Source organism: Marmota marmota, unplaced genomic scaffold, assembly GCF_001458135.2.
Source record: "Marmota marmota marmota unplaced genomic scaffold, marMar, whole genome shotgun sequence".
Taxonomy (NCBI): Eukaryota; Metazoa; Chordata; class Mammalia; order Rodentia; family Sciuridae; genus Marmota; species Marmota marmota.
The window spans coordinates 16,083,927-16,102,404 of NW_025999880.1; the positions used below are offsets into that span (position 1 = coordinate 16,083,927).

At 37.8% G+C, this 18,478-nt stretch overlaps 1 protein-coding gene across 9 annotated transcripts in view; it reads right to left on the reverse strand.

The window, feature by feature from the left end:
- Atp6v0a1 (ATPase H+ transporting V0 subunit a1) overlaps positions 1-18,478 on the reverse strand; it is a 58,300-nt gene that overhangs the window by 28,820 nt on the left and 11,002 nt on the right. For 4 of the 9 annotated variants that reach the window (XM_015495678.2, XM_048791105.1, XM_048791089.1 and 1 more), the window contains exons 3-11: positions 18,123-18,201; positions 16,269-16,366; positions 15,447-15,575; positions 9,060-9,163; positions 8,582-8,708; positions 5,970-6,052; positions 4,568-4,661; positions 1,611-1,823; positions 549-699 (exon numbers count right to left, since the gene is read on the reverse strand). In XM_015495678.2, coding sequence (XP_015351164.1) covers positions 549-699; positions 1,611-1,823; positions 4,568-4,661; positions 5,970-6,052; positions 8,582-8,708; positions 9,060-9,163; positions 15,447-15,575; positions 16,269-16,366; positions 18,123-18,201 — 1,078 coding nt within the window. Of the gene's footprint in view, positions 1-548; positions 700-1,610; positions 1,824-4,567; positions 4,662-5,969; positions 6,053-8,581; positions 8,709-9,059; positions 9,164-12,108; positions 12,134-15,446; positions 15,576-16,268; positions 16,367-18,122; positions 18,202-18,478 lie in introns of those variants that run through there. The other 5 variants (XM_015495679.2, XM_048791118.1, XM_048791098.1 and 2 more) reach the window with 3 other exon arrangements.

The following is an 18,478-nucleotide window of genomic DNA, read 5'->3' on the forward strand; positions in this document are numbered from 1 at the left end:
AAAAAAAAAAAAAAAAAAAAAAAAATTCAATCCAATAAGCTCTTAAAGAAGTACCACCTGGCTGGGCACATTGATGCATTCCTGTAATCTCATCGAGGCAGGAGGATCACAAGTTCAAAGCCAGCCTTAGCAAGGTCCTAGGGAACTGAGATCCTGTCTCAAAATAAAAAGGGCTGGGGATGTGGCTCATTGGTTAAGTGCCCCTGGGTTCAATCCCTTGTACCAAAATAACAACAAAAAAAAAACAACAATAAAAAAGATCCATGAGATGATAAAAGATGTCTTATATTTAAAATGGCTTCCTTCTGTCTTCCCTTTTCCAAGGTTAGAAAAAGAAAATATAGCAGTTATTGACCATTATCAGCACAAACTGCTTATGTTAAATGGGTACCCCTTCACAGGTATTACACACGAGCTGAGGTCTTAACAGCATCTTTAGTTTTAAGCCAGTTGTTCAAAAGTGTTTAAAGTGAAGTGTTAAAAGACTCAAACAGACAAAAACTTCTAGAGGAAAATGATTCAGACATTTTACCTTTCAGACATTTTACCTGGGTTTATCTCTCGGTAAGTCCCAATTCCATAAGCATCTACTATGTTTTGAAAGCCGTATGTGAACTTGTTGGTTTTGTTGTAGGTTGGAGGAGTCTGGTTTGTCTGCATCCTGTTCAGAATGGAGGGCACAGTGGAACCACTGTGTTCCTGGGAAACATCAGCACAGGAATCAAAATTAGATTATACGCCTACTTGTGGTGGCTATATGGGTGTGTGTATATATATATCAAAACTCAAGTTGTACGCATAAAATCTATGTATTATCTCTTGTGTAAATTATATATCAATAAAACTAATGAATAAATAAGACTATAGGCTATTTTTCCCAATCCTTGGAGAAACAGAACTAAGTGTAAATTTATAATTAAAGTTCAACTAAGTATGGGGATGTATATCCTTCTTGTGAAAAAAAATTTTAACTTTAAGCAGAATACAATGGCATGTATCTGTAGTCTCAGCATTTGGTAAGCTGAGGCAGGTGGAACACTTGAACACAGAAGTTGAGACTGGCATGGGCAACATAGATGAACATAAATAAACTCTAAAATGTGTAACCAATGAAAACACGGAACCTCCTTCACATCCGCCTTTCTATGAATACTGCTGTTTTCTCCTCCTTCTCTGAAGAAAGCAATGCATTCTGCCTCTCGTCCACTACCTTCTCCTCCCTCCCTTACCCCTGCAGTCTGGCCCAGCAGGCTCCTTCAAGGTGCCTGGCTCATCAGCAGATGCAAAGGCCCTCTCTGCCATGTGCAGGCCCAACACTGAAACTCTTCCTCTTCTCTCCAGTACAAATTTCTTTTCCTTAGCAGTCCCCTCCTGCTCACTAACCACTACTCCCTTCTTTGCTGGCTTTCTCACTTCACTTTACTTACTGACCTGCAATTTCCACATTTGTAAGACAATAGTATTCTAGGCTACATATAACATGTATTGTCAGGATCCAAAAAGAATATGTTAAAGAACTCTGAAAGTTAAAATGCCATAAAAATTAAATCAGTTAGTGTTACTACCCTCTCTTCCTGGGTGCAAGCTTCATGCTAGCTTTGGGAACTCACCGTGCCCCTTCTAAGTGCAAACTGGATGGAATCGAGGTCAGTGACTGGGCACCAGACCTCTGCAATCAGGCACTTCTGGGTCACATCTATGTTGCACAGGTTTAGGGTATGGTAGATGGCCTTCATCTTCCGCACTTTGATGAACCAGACCCGGATATTCTTAGCAGCTGCCTGCAGAACCCTCTGCCGATGATCCTCTGTTTGATTCAGAACCTTTTAGCAGAGACAGAAACAGAAGAGGGATCCTTCATACACCAGCCTTAGATCTCAGGATATGAATGGCAAAGAAGCACAGTCTCCATAAATAGGTTTCCAGGAACTATTTTATTCTTCCTCTAACTAATTTTTTTGGTGGGGGAAGGGTAGGGGGAGAGGTAATCAAATTATAAAAAATATCAGTTGTAGTTACTAATATTCATTTTCACTTAGCATAAAGCTGAAGAAATACCTGAGGAAATGTCGGATAGCTTTTCTCTCAATATTCAATCTTACCACCTGTCCAGGGCATAATAAACACAGGTCTCTGGCCTTGACTCATTTTTGCATGTTAAAGAACAGTGACTTTCCACATAAAGCCTGAACTCAAAGTGGGCAGCACAGGTACAGGAGTTTACAAATTAAAAACCAGACATTTAACAACAGCAAGCTGCAGACTGCCCTGCACATGCAACAGCATCAGGGAACATGGGAAAGAGGCAGTGCAGACCACGTGCCTATGTTGGAAATGTTAGCCAGGAGGCACTGTAACATCAGGAGCACCCACAGTCCCCAGATGGGTTTGGGCTGCCATATACCACTGCCATTGAGGGGCCACTGCCATCAAGGGGCCAAGAGGCTTTATTTATCTTTTAGAAAGGATTCTGGGAGGAAAATAGTTTCTGTGTTGATCCTTTAGAAACTAGTAGATTTCTCTCAGAGGAAAATGCAGGGACATTTTAAATTCCATTGCCTTCAAATATTTAAGATTTCAGTAGCAGGAGAGAGTCTAAGCCCACTGCTCCTACTAGAAGGAACTGAGTAAACAATCCACTCTCCACACTTCTGTATGAGAATCCATGTTAAGTCTCCACATTTCTTTGAAGAGGGAATAGCACCATACAAACCATGTTAAGGTTCTTCGAATTAATTCAGAACAAAGCAGCAACTATTCCTTGAAAAACTATCTTGCACAGAGGAAGGTGACTTCCACAGAGAGGTTTCAAAAAAAAAAAAGAACAACCACATATGCTCAGGAAACTTATGTCACTTTAGGATAGTCACTATCTTTCCTTGTTGTTGACTATTTCACAAATACTACTCAAACTTCTGAAAGGATACCAAATAAACTTACAACCAATGTTCTATTGACTTTTTTTTCCCCATCCTACTCCTTGGTGTTCAATTTCTTTCCAAGGTTTCAGTTCCTACAGCTGGATGTTTTTTTGAGGGGGCAGGGGTATAGAGCATTAAACATAGGAGCTCTTCATCACTGAGCCACATCCCCATCCCTTTTTATTTTTTATTTAGAGACAGGGTCTCACTAAGTTGCTGAGGCTGGCTTTGAATTTATAATCCTTTTGCCTCAGCCTTCCAAGTTATTGGGATTTCAGGAATGTGCCACCATACCTGGCTACAACTAAATTTTTTAAAAATCAAATTTTAGGGCTAGAAATGTAGCTAAGTTGTAGAAAATTTGTCTGGCATTTTTCAAAGCCCTGGGTTTAACCCCCAGTATGGGGGGAAAAAAAAAGTCAAATTCTAATAATTTAGGGAAGGGAACAGTGGCTCATACCTGTAATCCCAGCAGCTGGGGAGGCTGAGACAGGAGGATTGGCAAGTTCAAAGCAAAGCCAGCCTCAGCAAAAGCAAGGTGCTAAGCAACTCAGTGAGATTTTGTCTCTAAATAAATTTTTTTTGTCTCTAAATAAATTTGTCTCTAAATAAATTTTGTCTCTAAATGGGGCTGGGATGTGGCTCAGTGGCCAAGTGCCCCTGAGTTCAATCCCTGGTACAAAAAAAAAAAAAAAATTCTAGTAATTTATAATAACTACTGTACATGCTCTTAATTTACCTATAAACCTTGAAAGAGATAAAAAAAAAAAAAAGCCCCAGAATGTGTTAACACTATCATCAACCAGCAGTTCTAAAAACACTGTTCCTCTAGTTGAACAGACAAGTTTATCTCAAAAGAGCTCATTAATGCTAAGTTACTGTCAAGATGGTGGGTCATATAAAATGGGGTTGAAGGGGAAGATCAGAAAGGGAATTATTATATATCTTTGATAATTTTGTCATTGCTAAAAGGAACTGCCTTTGGGATGAGACACAAGTCAAAGGAAGCAATCATCACATTTCTTCTTTCAAGAGGGAAGCCCCAGTGCTTGCTCTTTCCTTCTATAAACTACTATACATAAACTGCTCCCTTGGAGCACTGTAGTGACCGTGATGTCCATAAACCACCCACACTGTGATTTGGTAAAAATCTAACTCAATCACTTCTTGGTTCAAGAGGCACACTAGGGGTCTTTAGATGGATGGACTGTGTAATTAGATTAAAGTTGACCAGAGGATAGCCATGCTGTTCAGAGTAGCTGCCAAGGGAGTAGAGAGTGAGGGCAAAACTGGCTTTATGTGTACTTCTGGAGCATTGCATGTTTTTGTTTTTTTTTCTTAAGTAAGCATACTTTTTATTACAAAAAAAAAATCTCAGACTCATGAGGGAGAAAGGAATTGAATAAGTAATAAGGATTCCAGATGTACAGCATTCCTGTCTTGTTTGCAGATGACTAATGCTATTTTTAACAGTCATTCCCAGAGACTTTTCCCAGCCCCCAAAGGGATTAGTACCCAAAGACATTTCTTTTTTTGGTATCCAGAACTGCTATAGGTATCTAATAAACTGTCAGTTTTGAAGAAAGAGAATGGTCCTCTACTGAAGTTAATTCATATGAACAAATTCCCTCTGACCCTCTGTGTACCATTTGGAGATCGTCAATCCTGGTATTGACTCCAGAAGCCATTTCTTTCCTTTCCTGTGGCGTCTCAGGACAGGGATAGAGTGAGGCACGGAATCTGGAATGTACAGACACAGCCTTAGAAACACCAAATTTCTAAACATATTCAGTTTAAATAATCTCAGAAAGTAATCCTAAATTACTAGTAGGCTCAACACAGGATTAAAGCAGACTGATGAGTTAACCAACACTAATAATTTCTATTAAGTGGCCAGTAGGTAGAACAATATCATTTGAACTCTGTGTGTGGTGAGGATGGGGCAGGTACAGGGGATTCAACCCAGGGGTACCCTATCATTTTGGCACATCCCTGGCCCTTTTTTTCCCCCTTTCTTTGAGACTGGGTCTTGCTAAATTTCCCAGTCTGGCCTCAAACGTGATCCTCCTGCCTTAGCCTCATGTAGCTGGGATTATAGGTGTGTACCACCATACCCAGCAACATATGAATTATTTTGACATTCTCTGCAGCTATGAAATTTCCCTGAGACTTAAAAAAAAAATTAAATACTATATTGTAAATTATTGGAGAAAAATGGAATGGAAAAAAATTCTGCTTATAAGGCAAAATTTTAGAAAACCTAAGGGCACAAGTGTCTGTAGTACTATAGAGGTTTGTAGATCCACTGTCCCCTCAAAAAAGAAAACTGGTTTTTGTTTTGTGGTGCTGGGGATTAAACCCAAGGCCTTGTGCTTGCACTCTACATTCTACCACTGAGCCATACACCCAAGGAAATTGTGCGGTTTTGTTAAGTACTGGGGATTGAACCCAGAGATATTTTATCACTAAGCTGTATCCCCAGCCCTATTTATTTTGAGACAGGATCTTTGCTAAGTTGCTACGGCTAGTCCCCAGCTTGCGATCCTGTGGCCTCAGCCTCCCAAACTGCTGGGATCACAGGCATGTACCACTGTACCCAGCTCAAATTGTGGTTTTGGTGGTACTTCAATAAATTTAAGCTTTTTTTTTTTTTTTTTTTGGCAGTTCTAGGGATTAAACCCAGGGTCTTGCACATAGCTATACAATTATCAGCTCTTTTTTTGTGTGTGTGGTGCTGGGGATTGACCCCCAGGCCTTGTGCATGCAAGGCAAACTCTCTACCAACTGAGCTATATCCCCAGCCCACAACTGATCAGCTCTTTTTATTTTGAGACAAGTATTACTAAACTACTAAGGCTGGCCTCAAATTTGTGATCCTCCCACCTCAGCTTCCTGAGCAGGTAGGATTACAGGCATGAACCACCTCTCCCAGTTTGGAGTACTCCTAATGGTTTAAAATACAATCCGCACTTCACTACTTCGAATATTAAGACTCAACAGTTAAGTAACACAGCTGTGCCATCTTGGGTGGAGGCAAGTATTTCTTACCCTTCACAGATTTTCTTGACTCTGTTTTTCAGCTGATCGCCTTGGAAGAAAATGATAAACACAGACTTGTGCACGTAGTCACCCTAAGCTCCAGAAGCAAAAGCCAAGAGTTCAGACCTCTAAATCTAGATGAAAATATTTTAAACAGTAACTTTCTATATGATAAAGGAACAATAGGGGACTGGGGATGTGGCTCAAGCGGTAGCGCGCTCGCCTGGCATGCGTGCGGTCCGGGTTCGATCCTCAGCACCACATACAAAGATGCTGTGTCCGCCGATAACTAAAAGAATAAATATTAAAATTCTCTGTCTCTCTCTCTCTCTCTGTCTCTCTCTTTAAAAAATAAATAAATAAATAAAGGAACAATAGGAATCCTTTAAGGATGTGGTCAGCCTGTATTTTAACCAATACCCTCACTCCTTTCTTAAGCTTCATTAAGAGAATAGCTGTCTTATAATCTATTAATTCACAAAAATCTTCTTTATTTGTTTTTAAACATAACCAGAAACTTGATAGAAAAGCTAAGGTGATATTTCTCTTAGTACAACTTAGTTTATTTTCCAATGCAACTTTAAATCTTATATGGCCTGAATGACAAAAGTATAGAGGGAAGGAAAGAGAAGGAAGCCAGAGGTGTTTGGGGGCTTATCTGTTCTGGGGCTTGGAAAGGGAGCTGAATAACTATAAGGAACTGAGTCACGGGGAGAATGTTGATGAAGAATCTCATGATTGATTCATGTTAATTTATACCTAGTGGGAAAGGGAGATAAGCAATCAATTCCAAATACCAAGTTTACACCTAGAATATGATGCAAGGACTAGAAGGAAAGATTAGAAAAAATAAAGTATACAGGACTGTCTAGTTGGCTCTAGTTTCTCATACTCAGCGTATGTACTGCTTTTACAATAACAAAACTTTAGAAGGATAAAAGAAAAACCAAAGAAAGTTAGGCTCAAGAGCCTTAAATTCAGGGTTGGGGATATAGCTCAGTGGTACACTTCCTTAGCATGCGTGAGGCCTTGGGTTCAATTCCTAGCATTGTAGAAGAAAAAAAGTCTTATTCTCCAGGCTACACTGGGGTCAATTCTTTGTGCAGCTGCTCTATTATACATATTAGCCCTCCCCTTTCCTGAATTTCTTGATAATATAATCTTTCTATTGCCAAGAGGAAACTTGACTGAATACTGCAGAGAACAATTCCATATCAGTTATGACTGCAGACTATAATGTTTCCACAAGAGTCTTTAGTAAGACTCAAACCTTACCCCAAGGTAAAGTGATTCACTTTAAATATCACCACATTCCTACTTAGTATGGAGGATAAAAGTCACAATATAGCTGTACCATCAACCCAATCTGAGAAGATTCACAATTCAGTCTCTCTTCTTAGAATAAAGAATACTAATTTAAGAAATTCCTAAGATAATCTAGAACAGAAAAACCAACTCTAGACTTCTGAATAAAATGAAATAAAATTTTTGCAATAAATTTAGCCTTTGCTTGTAATCCCTGAAATCAGGACCCATGTGCTCATATAGATTTAGGTTATGAACTCTGTCCCGTATATCAAAATGCCAAGATGTTAGGCTGTTCCTACTTTCCAAAGCACTAGATGGGGAAGATCATCCTACCTTATACTATATAGATATTTACACATATGTATATGTGTGTGTGTGTAATTTTTTTAGAGACAGGTCTCCCTAAATTGCTTAGAACCTCACTAAGTTGCTGAGATTGGCTTTGAACTTGCAATCCTCCTGCCTCAGCCTCCCTAGCTGCTGGGATTACAAGTGTGTGCCACCATGCCAGGCCATTATATATATATAATGTAAGTATGTATGTGTGTGTATATGTATGTGTGTGTGTGTGTGTATATATATATATATACACACACACACACATATACATATATATGTATATGTATATATTTTTTTTCGGTACTGGGGACTGAACTCAGGGGCACTCAACCACTGGGCCACATCCCCAGTCCTTTTTTGAATTTTATTTAGAGGCAGGGTCTCATTGAATTGTTTATTGCCTCGACATTGCAGAGGCTGGCTTTGAACTTGCAATCCTCCTGCCTCAGCCTACCCGAGTCGCTGGGATTACAGACATGCGCGCCCAGCTATAATAAATATTTTTGAACTAAGTTTCTGATTTTCCTAACAAACAATAATAAAATCGTACCAAATAAAATTTCATAAGATTTACAAAGATCATATTTATGCATAAATATGACCAAATTTGTAACCAGATGACTTGCTTTAATTTTAATATAAGGCAAATTTTCTTTCAGTCCCAGACCAGTAACAGGAAATATGTAAAACTAAAGTTTAAAGTGATTGGAAAAAAGCATATTTCCAATCAAAATAATACCTATGTGGGTAAAGGTTGAAAATAATGTGTATGTCATGTGTATATCAGATACACACATGGTGAGAGTTACATCAGAGGAAAGGAGCAGTCCTTCAAGTTCTCAGATCAAAGCAGGGGTAAACATAAGGGATGCTCTGTGGAAAGGTGGGATTCAGTTGACAGACACAATGTTATACTACGGCTCTGGGTGCCCTTTACAAGACCTATTCCACAGGATGCAATTTCCTTGTCTTACAGTCACAGGATCCTCCAGGGGGTTCTCGATTTCAGCCTGTCTCAGGAACACATTCCCTCGGCATACTCGCCAAAGCATGCGTTCAAAAGTAGGGATACGCTCTCGGTTAATCACACCAGCCACAAATCTGTGGGCAGAAAAAAAAAAAAAAAACAGATTAGGAATTCTGTTTCATGTCAAGGGATTGAAGGTTTTAAGACAAAGAAGGAAAGTGGGAGAAAGGCAAAGGTTTAACACAGGAGACTATCTTTTGTCATGTCAAATGGGCTGCCAGAGTCTTATTCCTGACTACTTCCAGCACCAGAAGAGGTTTGACAGACAACTCAGGAACTGAATCCAAAAACACTCAGAAACACCTCTGAACAGGATCAGGAGAGAACACACCCTTGTAGCAAATGAATCCCCAGCCTCACTGCTCTTTTGAACAGCAAAGATGAACATGATCCCACTGAGAGAGTAAGGCTGAAGTGGTACTTACCCAAGTCTTAAAGGCGTGCCTCTTCCCATCTCACTTGGCTCCAACAGGGACGAAGACTCTTCCAACAGGTCTGGATCCGCCATCTGCTGATGATGCAATTCAGCCTGAATTCACAAATCAATTAATATCTAATGAAAATAGTTAGTGGCATGCAGGGAAGAGGAACCAGGAGACTTTTAGAAAATAAAGATGGGAGAAGGGACACCAAAGATAAGACACACCCCCAAAAAAAAAAAAAAAAAAAAGAGACAGAGAACAAGGGAAGAAAATAAACATGAGGTAAAGAAAGCATAATTGCCCCAGGAAAGCATCCGGGCAAATGGTTTCAGAAATAAGGAATAAAAGAAAAACATTAAGTGATGGTGACACATATAAATCTGTTACTTGGTGGAAACCATTTTCTCTCTGATGTTTCCCTGAATGAACCACGAAAGTGCCAGGAAATAGCTTTACATGTAGACAAAAAGCTGAGATCTCTCTCCTTTTTGAACAAAAGTGTGGCACACACTATTAAATATTTAATTTCTAGGCAGCTACAAATTAGAATTTGCTCCATGTGACAAAGTGGAAGGTGAAGAGTCTCTTTCCAAGTGAGAAACAAGGTACTGTCACTGTCTTGAATATCGTGCGATCTGGAGAAAGAAAGAAGGAGCATCTCCAAGACGTCTAAGCTTTCCAGACTCTTAGAAATTCAGAATATGAAAACTTTCAGCACAGCCACGTGTGGAATGCCCCAAAGTATGGGACTTAAACCCGGGCAGGCCTGTGCCTTCATTGCATATTTCAAGGTCCTGTTTTCTGACTAGGAATCCAGCAATATTTTTAAGGTTCATATAGGCTTTACAGTGGAATGATTCTTGGAGAACATAACTCAAGAATCAAGTGAAATGATGGCACACACCTGTAAACCCAACTACTCAGGAGGCTGAGGCAGAAGGATCACAAGTTCCAGCCTAGCTTTGGCAACTCAGCAAGACCATGTTTCAAAAATAAAAAGGGGTGGGGATGCAGCTCAGTGGTAGAGCAACCCTGGGTTCAATCACCAGTACCATTAAAAAAATAAAAAAGTAAAGTGCAGAAAAAGTAACAGGTAATAACCTAATCTAGAGCTCCTGGGCTGGTTTAATTGGTTAGATTTAAAATGAGTTCCACCATGACAGTTTATACAATGCAATGAAAGAGGAGAAGGATCTTCCCACACGGAGGTCTCTATCTCCTTACCTCTCTATCCACCTCATCCTGACAGCCCCTTTACTCCCATCAGAAAGGAGAAGCTGCCCTCAAAAATAAAGTCCAATCAACTTCTCCACTGCTTAATCTCCCCAACTTTAACTTCCATATTGCTTGACCAAAGGACTAGAAGTAGCCAGAACAATCTTTCAAAAGCAAAACAAAACAAAAAGGAAAATTTTTCTCTATGATTTTAATTCCAAATTTCAATTTGACTCTAATCCTTCAACATTATCAAAAAATGTCATATGCCACTTTATCACTTGATAAAGTCATATGACCACAAATACAACAAGGAGGGAGGAATACTAAGTATAAACCAGATAAGACTAAAAGTCTGAAAAAGTGAAAGCAACTGTTTTGGGAAGTAAGGATCAAGGCTAATCCACAAAAAAGAAAAAAAAAAAAAGAAGAAGGAAAAAAAAAAAAGGTGGACACCAGAGATTAGAAACTAAGATGAGATAGTAGGAACAACTGGTTCCATCACAAGGAAGTAGAGGGGATTCTTTTGTTTCTATTCCAAATAGGCTGACTACAGCTTTTTTAAAGGATCAGATGACAACATTTCAACTTGCTCTTGGTCTATCCTTTGGCAAAAAACAGTGAAACAGACTGCAACTCACAAGACTCCCTCCTATGTGCCTGTGTGGTTCACAGGACCTGGTTTAAGTAAACCCTAAACATCAGACACAGTAAAACACATGTAACCCTAAAGACAAATGACGGAACAGCAAATAGCATTTAGCAGCCAGACTACTCCAAAGACTATATCTGAGGCTCCAAGAATAAAAACAACAGAATTAAAATTAAGCAGAAACTTCAATATTCTAAACACTAATTTCACTACTTCATATTTAAGAATACCGAGTCTCAGAAAGTTTAAAATTCATAAATAAAATTATGCCTGATGGGAAACTAGGATAATGAGACCACTAACTAAGGGCATTTTAAATAATATCTGAAAGCATGTTGTTAGGCATCCAAAACTTAAATCATAGAGAACCTAATGACAATAATAATATTACCAATGTTTCTCTAAATTATTTGCTATGTTCTACTGAGTAACTCTTTCCCCATTTAGAATGCTGAAAACCATGTCTTAAAACAAGTAGCAGAAGAAACTTTAGTTCTGTTTCTATAGCATTTATGCATAAGCAGCACATCCAGGCAAGCTACATCAATTACTAAGAGCAAACACCTTTACCTTCCATCTACATTAAGAAAGAAATTACATTTCATCACTTAAGGTATTCACCCAAGCCCCAAAGGAGATGGCAGATGGTTAAGGAAAATAAAGAAAGCAGATGGATGGAAAACTCAGAAGGAAAGGAAGACGGGGATCTGCATGCCATTAACCATTACTTTTCCAGTCTTCTTTACGTTCTCATATGTTATGGTGCTTATGGTAAAAGATGCAGAGAAATCTCTCCAGCTCTTACAGCTCTTCATAAGCAAGAAGACTGAGAAAAGGATAATCATTAACAAGTCATTTTAAATGCTCTGGATAAGAAATGGCTAAGTTGAATTTGTAATCAACTTAAATAATAAGACTATTCAATATATATTTACTTTTCCTTTCTAAACACCTTGCCAATTATAACCCATATGTCTAAATATGAAAAGAATCACTCTGATTTAGCCATTTTCTGCTAACTCAATATGGTAAATTATTAATTCCACATTCACCAAATTATAAAAAAGAAGAGGAGTATATAATTAGTAGTGTTTTAGGCCATTTGCAAACACTGCAATTTCAGGCACGGAAGAAAATCTCATGAAATCTCAGTTTTCAATATTTGAGGATCCCAAGTTTGCTCACCTTTTGCATTATTTAATGTGCACTTGCATGCACAGATGTAACACCATGTGAGGCCTGGCAGCAGCAGGGCAAAGTCTATGGAAAGGGATCTGACTGAGGCTGCAAAATAGTAGCAAGAATGGGCAAGGTGCTGACGGTGCACTGGGAGAGAAAAGGCAGATTTTTGCCAAAAGCCTTCCTGCATTGCTTCGAGGGTGCTCGGAATGAAAGGGGAACCGATGGCAAAGGTGGGGGAGAAGCTCTCATGGCCAAGGCCTTGGGCTCAAAGTACTTTCAGAGATGGGAGGGAAAGAATTTTGTATATACAGGAAAGAGAAACAAACTCACCATGGAAAGGAAAGGTCAAGAAGGTCATGAGGGTCAATAAATCTGCTTTCTCAGGATGGGCATTTAACGTTCAGATTTAGTAAGCACAAAATAAATTCCTAAACCCCTAACTTAGAATTTTTAAATTGTGTGTCATCTTTCCTAGTGGTTCTCTTGGTTTATTTTTATTTCTTTAAAAAATGAGTCATTTAGCCAGGTATGACACACATTTGTAATCTCAGCTATTCCAAAGGCTAGGGCAGGAGGATCACAAGTTCAAGCCAGCCTCAGCAACTTTGTGAGACCCTGTCTCAAAATTAAAAAATAAAAAGGGCTGAGGATGTGACACAGTGGTTAAGCACCCTTGGGTTCAATTCCTGGCCCCCAAAAATAAATAATTAAGTTAAATTAAAAAAAAGAAAAAAGGCTGGGGATGTAACTCAGTGCTACAGTGCTTGTCTAGAATGTGTGAGGCCCTGGGTTCAATTCCCAGTAGTGAAAAAAAATTAATAGTTTAAATAACTACTTCCCTTAAGGGAGCTCATTTGTCCAGTTGTGAGTTTTTATTCAGAATTTCTCTCAAAATGAACCAGAATGAGCTGGGGATATAGCTCAGTTGGTAGAGTGCTTGCCTCACATGCACAAGCCCCTGGGTTCAATCCTCAGCAACACAAAAAATTAAAAAACTAAAAAAAAAAAAACAACAGAATAAGAAGCTTCCTTCAATCCTTAAACTCTGGATATCATGAAAGATATTTTCATATATCACAACAATATCCCAAAAGTGAAGTAAAGGTCCTACAAGAAGGGGTAAATAACCTGAAGGTAAAAGAAATAAGCTCAAAATGATGCTAAAGGTAGTTGAGGTTTGACCACGAGGCCAGATATACACTGGATTTGTGGACAGCCACTTGGACAAGTTTAGAAAAGCACCCATCTGTGAGCATAGTGAGCACTAGCTCAGGGATGTTTCATAAAATGACTAATTATACTTCACAAAGATTAATTAAGTGCTCATTATAGGCTCAGAGATTTAATGAATAAGAATATAATAATGTTTAGGTGGTGAGCATACTGGAATTCCACATAATTTGTTCATTAATACACATGCCTGTTGCAAAAGATCTTAAACACTTGAAAAGAGTAAATCACACAGTCCCACACCCTCTAATGCAATGATATTGGGGACACTAGGGGAAGACATTACACGAGTCTCAAAATTCTCAACATGGTGAGCAGACTGAAAATTCTCACAAAACCTCTATTGATATATAGCCAGATTCTGATTCTTGAAGGACCAGGCAATTAAATTCACATGAGCTTTTCCACCATTCTTTGCCTCCACAGATCTTTTCAATTAGAATAGCTTCTCTGAGTCAAATCCTTGGTTACTGAGGAATGTATCACATCCTTGGCATATTTGCTCTAGACTAATGGTTTTCAAACTAGTATGCTTCAGAATCACCTTATTAAAAAGGATGGCTAGGCCCCACCCCAAGGTTTTTAACTCTACAGGTCTGGGTTTGACTGATCATTTATGTTTTTGTTTTCTTTCTTTCTTTTGTACTGGGATTTAACCAGAAGTACTTTACCATAAGCTACATCTTCCCAGCCCATTTTATTTTTTGAGACAGAGCCTTGCTAAATTGCTGAGGTTGGTCTTGAATCTGCAATTGTCCTGCCTTAGCCACCTGCGTTGCTGGGATTACAGTGTATTTCTGGCAAAATACCAGGTAAGGCTATTACTGCTGGTTGGAGAACCCTTGCTTCAATCTAGAGAACTACAGAGAATTGTCCCTTCTCAAAAGACAGAAATTAAAAATAAAGCTGAGCACTTTGGTGCACACCTATAATCCCAGCTACTCAAGAGTCTGGGGCATGAGGATCCAAGTTTGAGGCCAGCCTTGGCAATTTAAGAGACCCTGTCTGAATATTAAAAATAAAAATGGTTGAGGATGTAACTTAGTATTACAAAACTCCTGTGTTCAATCCCCTGAAAAAAAAAAAATTTAAAGTAAAGCTGAGGAGCTGGAGTTGTGGCTCAGTGGTAAGAGCACTTGCCTAGCATGTGTGAGGCCCTGGGTTCAATTCTCAGCACTGCATATAAATAAATGAATAAAATAAAGGTCCATCAACATCTAATAATCTTATGGCAAAGACACTTGTCAAAAAGAGAGTTACCAATATTTTAGTCTATCAAAAAAAAACATATTCAGGTTGAGAGCAACTAAGACTCCTCCCTAGGTTTAATTGAAGAAGGAAACTTTCTACAAGCCTGACTTCAAGTCCTTTCATGGGAGTCCCCTTGTCAAGCTGTCATCTGACAATTTAGTCATTTACATATTTTTTTTTAAATTTTTTTTTAGTTGTAGTTGGACACAATACCTTTATTTACTTATTTTTATGTGGTGTGGAGGATCGAACCCAGTGCCTCAAACATGCTAAGCAGGTGCTCTCTCTATTGCTGAGCTACAACCCCAGACCTATCATCTACATATTTAACCCAGGAACTTATTTTTTTTTCCTCATAATGAAATTGCATTTATTTGAAAAGCCAAACAAGCATCCTACCAATATTTTCATATATCACATGAAAAATTTGAAAAGTCAGTGTGACATGTTACCTAAAGCACTAAAAACCTGTGCCAAAAGATTTAGAGATTAAACTTTTGTTATCATTTTGTCTGTAACCAAATATTTATTTCTTCAAGTTAAATCTTAAGCATATACTTACCTTATGATATATAAATATAATACCAAATTTCAATTATGTGTATACATGATTTTAGAGTTCCTTTCCCCACCTTGAAGATGAAAAATTGCAAAAATATGAAAATATACAAAATCATGGTTGGCTGTGTACTGCATGAAAAATGGAACATAATCTGACATTTCTTCAACTAAAACAGGATGCAAAAATGATATTGCTTCCAAACTAGCAAATTAAAATAATTATTGGAATAAAAATATGGCCCACTTGTGCAGGTATATAATATCAGCTTCTCAAATACTAAAAGAAACAATAGTCTGACCTCATCAAAAAACTGCTGAGTTTTTCGAAGTATAAATTTTAATTCAGTCAGTTCCAGGAAGTTTCTCTTCAGAGCTTCCTGGTTTGTGTTGATTTCCTTTAGTTCATTTTCAATCTTCTCAAAATTGGCCTAGAGGGAAAAATGAAAACTATTAACCCAAACTAAGTTTAATATACTACTCTAAAAGACATTAAATGAATTTATCTCAAAGAACTATTGCCACACCAATAGGTCAAAGATACATTATACTGGACTGGGATTGTGGCTCAGTGGTAGAGCGCTTGCCTAGCATTGTGCAAGGCCCTGGGTTTGATCCTCAGCACTACATAAAAATAAATAAGATAAAGGTATTGTGTCCAATTACAACTAAAAAATAAATATTTTTTTTAAAAGATGTATTATACTTATCAAGCAAATGCTGACTTACATTTTCTTTTTGCAAATTTTTGCTTACAAGTCTTTCTTTATCTATATAGTCTATGGTACACTCAGTAAATTTCTTGGTTAATTGAGATGGATAATATATTACAAAAAAAAACCCAGTGGCAATTCATTTAGTCTATGAGGTTAATAAGCGACAAGACAAGTTGCCATTAATCCAATAAGTGTTCAAGAAACCAATGAACATTTCATTAGTAGCATATGATGCTGTCTGAAATACTATTTGATACCATAAAAAAGAGAATTCACTTCAATCCCATCTTCAGGAAACTTAAAATCCATAGACAATGCTCACAAGGTTAGCAAGAATTACCAACTCAGGAAATTAATTTTGGCATTTAAGTAGAAAGAAACTTATCTGGCTTTCTTAGAATTGTTTACCTCTAAGTCAATCATGTCCCGGGGAAAGGGCACTTCTGGATTTTCGCCAGTGTCCATAATTGGGATGTTAGCTTTTCTTATCTCTTTCTCAACAAATCCTAAAATGATAAGAGTAAAAAAAAAAAAAAAGAAAAAAAAAATTCATGTCCAGCTGCATGCCTGGATTGCCACCACTGGGGATGGGAGGGCCAAAACTTGATTACAAAGAATTTCATTCTAAGAAGAAGGAAGCTTCATATAAAGAAGCACCTTTTTTCTCCATACCCCTCTCTTGTACTTCACATTCTCCAACACCACCCCAAAAAGGATGGTTAGTTCACAACTGCTTTCTTTCCCCCTTTGAATCTTAAAAACTGGAATTAACCAACTTTGACTCTCCACACTATACAACTGTATCTCCAAGTATGGTGGTTCTGTTTCAGATACTATAATAGGCCAAGGAGAGCCCCAGAAGAAGAGTACAACTAAGTATTTGATAACACACTACAGTGAAATAACTCTAGATCAAAGGGGTTTTTTAAAGGGCTGGGGCTGTAGTTCAAAGGTGGAGCACTTGCCTGGCAAATGTGAGGCACTGGGTTCAATCCTCAGCACCACATAAAAATAAATAATAAAAATGAAGGTATTGTGTCCATCTACAACTAAAATAAATAAATAAATGTGTGTGTGTGTATGATTTGTTTAAAATAATCAGGCCAGTTTTAAGCATAAAAATAAAAATAAAACGTAAAAGACTTAAAACACCAAAAGAGGGCTGGGGTTGTGGCTCAGTGGTAGAGCACTTGCCTAGCATGTGTGAGGCCCTGGATTCGATCCTTGGCACCACGTAAAAATAAATAATATAAAGGTATGTGTCCAACTACAACTAAAAAATAAATATTTAAAAACAAAACAAAAAAACACCATAAGAGAAAAGAATATTTCAGGGAATAATTACCAACTTTTTTTTTTTTTTTAAAGTGGGGACCAAATTCCCCCTATCAGCTAACTGTAATCTGACTTGGTAAAATGGCAAGAACCTGGGTAACAACCTGGTTTAAAATACTGATTCCATCACAACTACTTATTTTCTTGGGCAAGTCACTAAACCACTCTGATCTTTAGTCTCCTCAATTATTAAATGAGGTAACACCTATATTGAAGGAATGTAGTGCGAAATGAATGAAACAAAGTATTCATTCATTCATTCATTAGTACCCTAGCCCTCAACAGGAACTTCATGTTAGTTTCCTTTCTCATAAATAGTTCACCTTAAAAGGTAGCTCTTCTGATACCTAAAATTGATAATGCTGAGTCTTACCGCTCAGAATTCTGTAATGTAGTTATGTTATTAAAATCCCACAATAGGGGCTGGAGTTGTGGCTCAGTGGTAGAGCACTTGCCTGGCATGTGTGAGGCCCTGGGTTCAATCCTCAGCCCCACATATAAATAAATAAATAAAATAAAAGGGCTGGAGTTGTAGCTCAGTGGTAGAGCATTTGTCTTGCAAGTATGAGGCACTGAGTTCGATCCTAGCACCACATAAAAATAAATAAATAAATAAATGAAAATAAAATAAAAAGTTCAATTTACAACTAAAGAAATGTTAAAAAAAAAAAAAAAAATCCCACAATAATCACAGTGTTTTTGGCTTACAGCCTGTCATTAGAACAGGTTTCCAGTAAGCACTACCTAGCCCAAACTCCACATAATCTGTATGTATAAAAGAAATTCATCTTAAAACATGATCACAAATTTTTTTTCTCTTATTTTTCTCCTATAGCATTTTCATTCTTTTATTCAGAGGACTAATATCTCTAATTTAAGATAAACGATTCATTAGAAGAACATCATACAAGACCAATAGGCACATACGAAGTTTTCGATCCATTTCTTCACATCTTCTAACTTCATTCACAAATTTTCGCTGGAAAACATTCACATCTGGATTTAACTGAGAAATAAGAACAAAATACCAAACATTCAAATACTGCATCTATTTCCTCTGTTCACAAGTAACAACATACTACAAATTGAGAACCTAACTTTGTGTCACTGTATAACACAACATTAATCAAAACTATCCATATTCACAAAAAAAAAAAAAAAAAAACTGCCTTGTGACCAGTCACACCAGCTAAAGCTGGAATGGAGGTAAAATGGGCAAAGGAGCCAGGCACAGTGACACACGTCTATAATCCCAATAACTCCAGAGGCTGAAAATAGGAGGA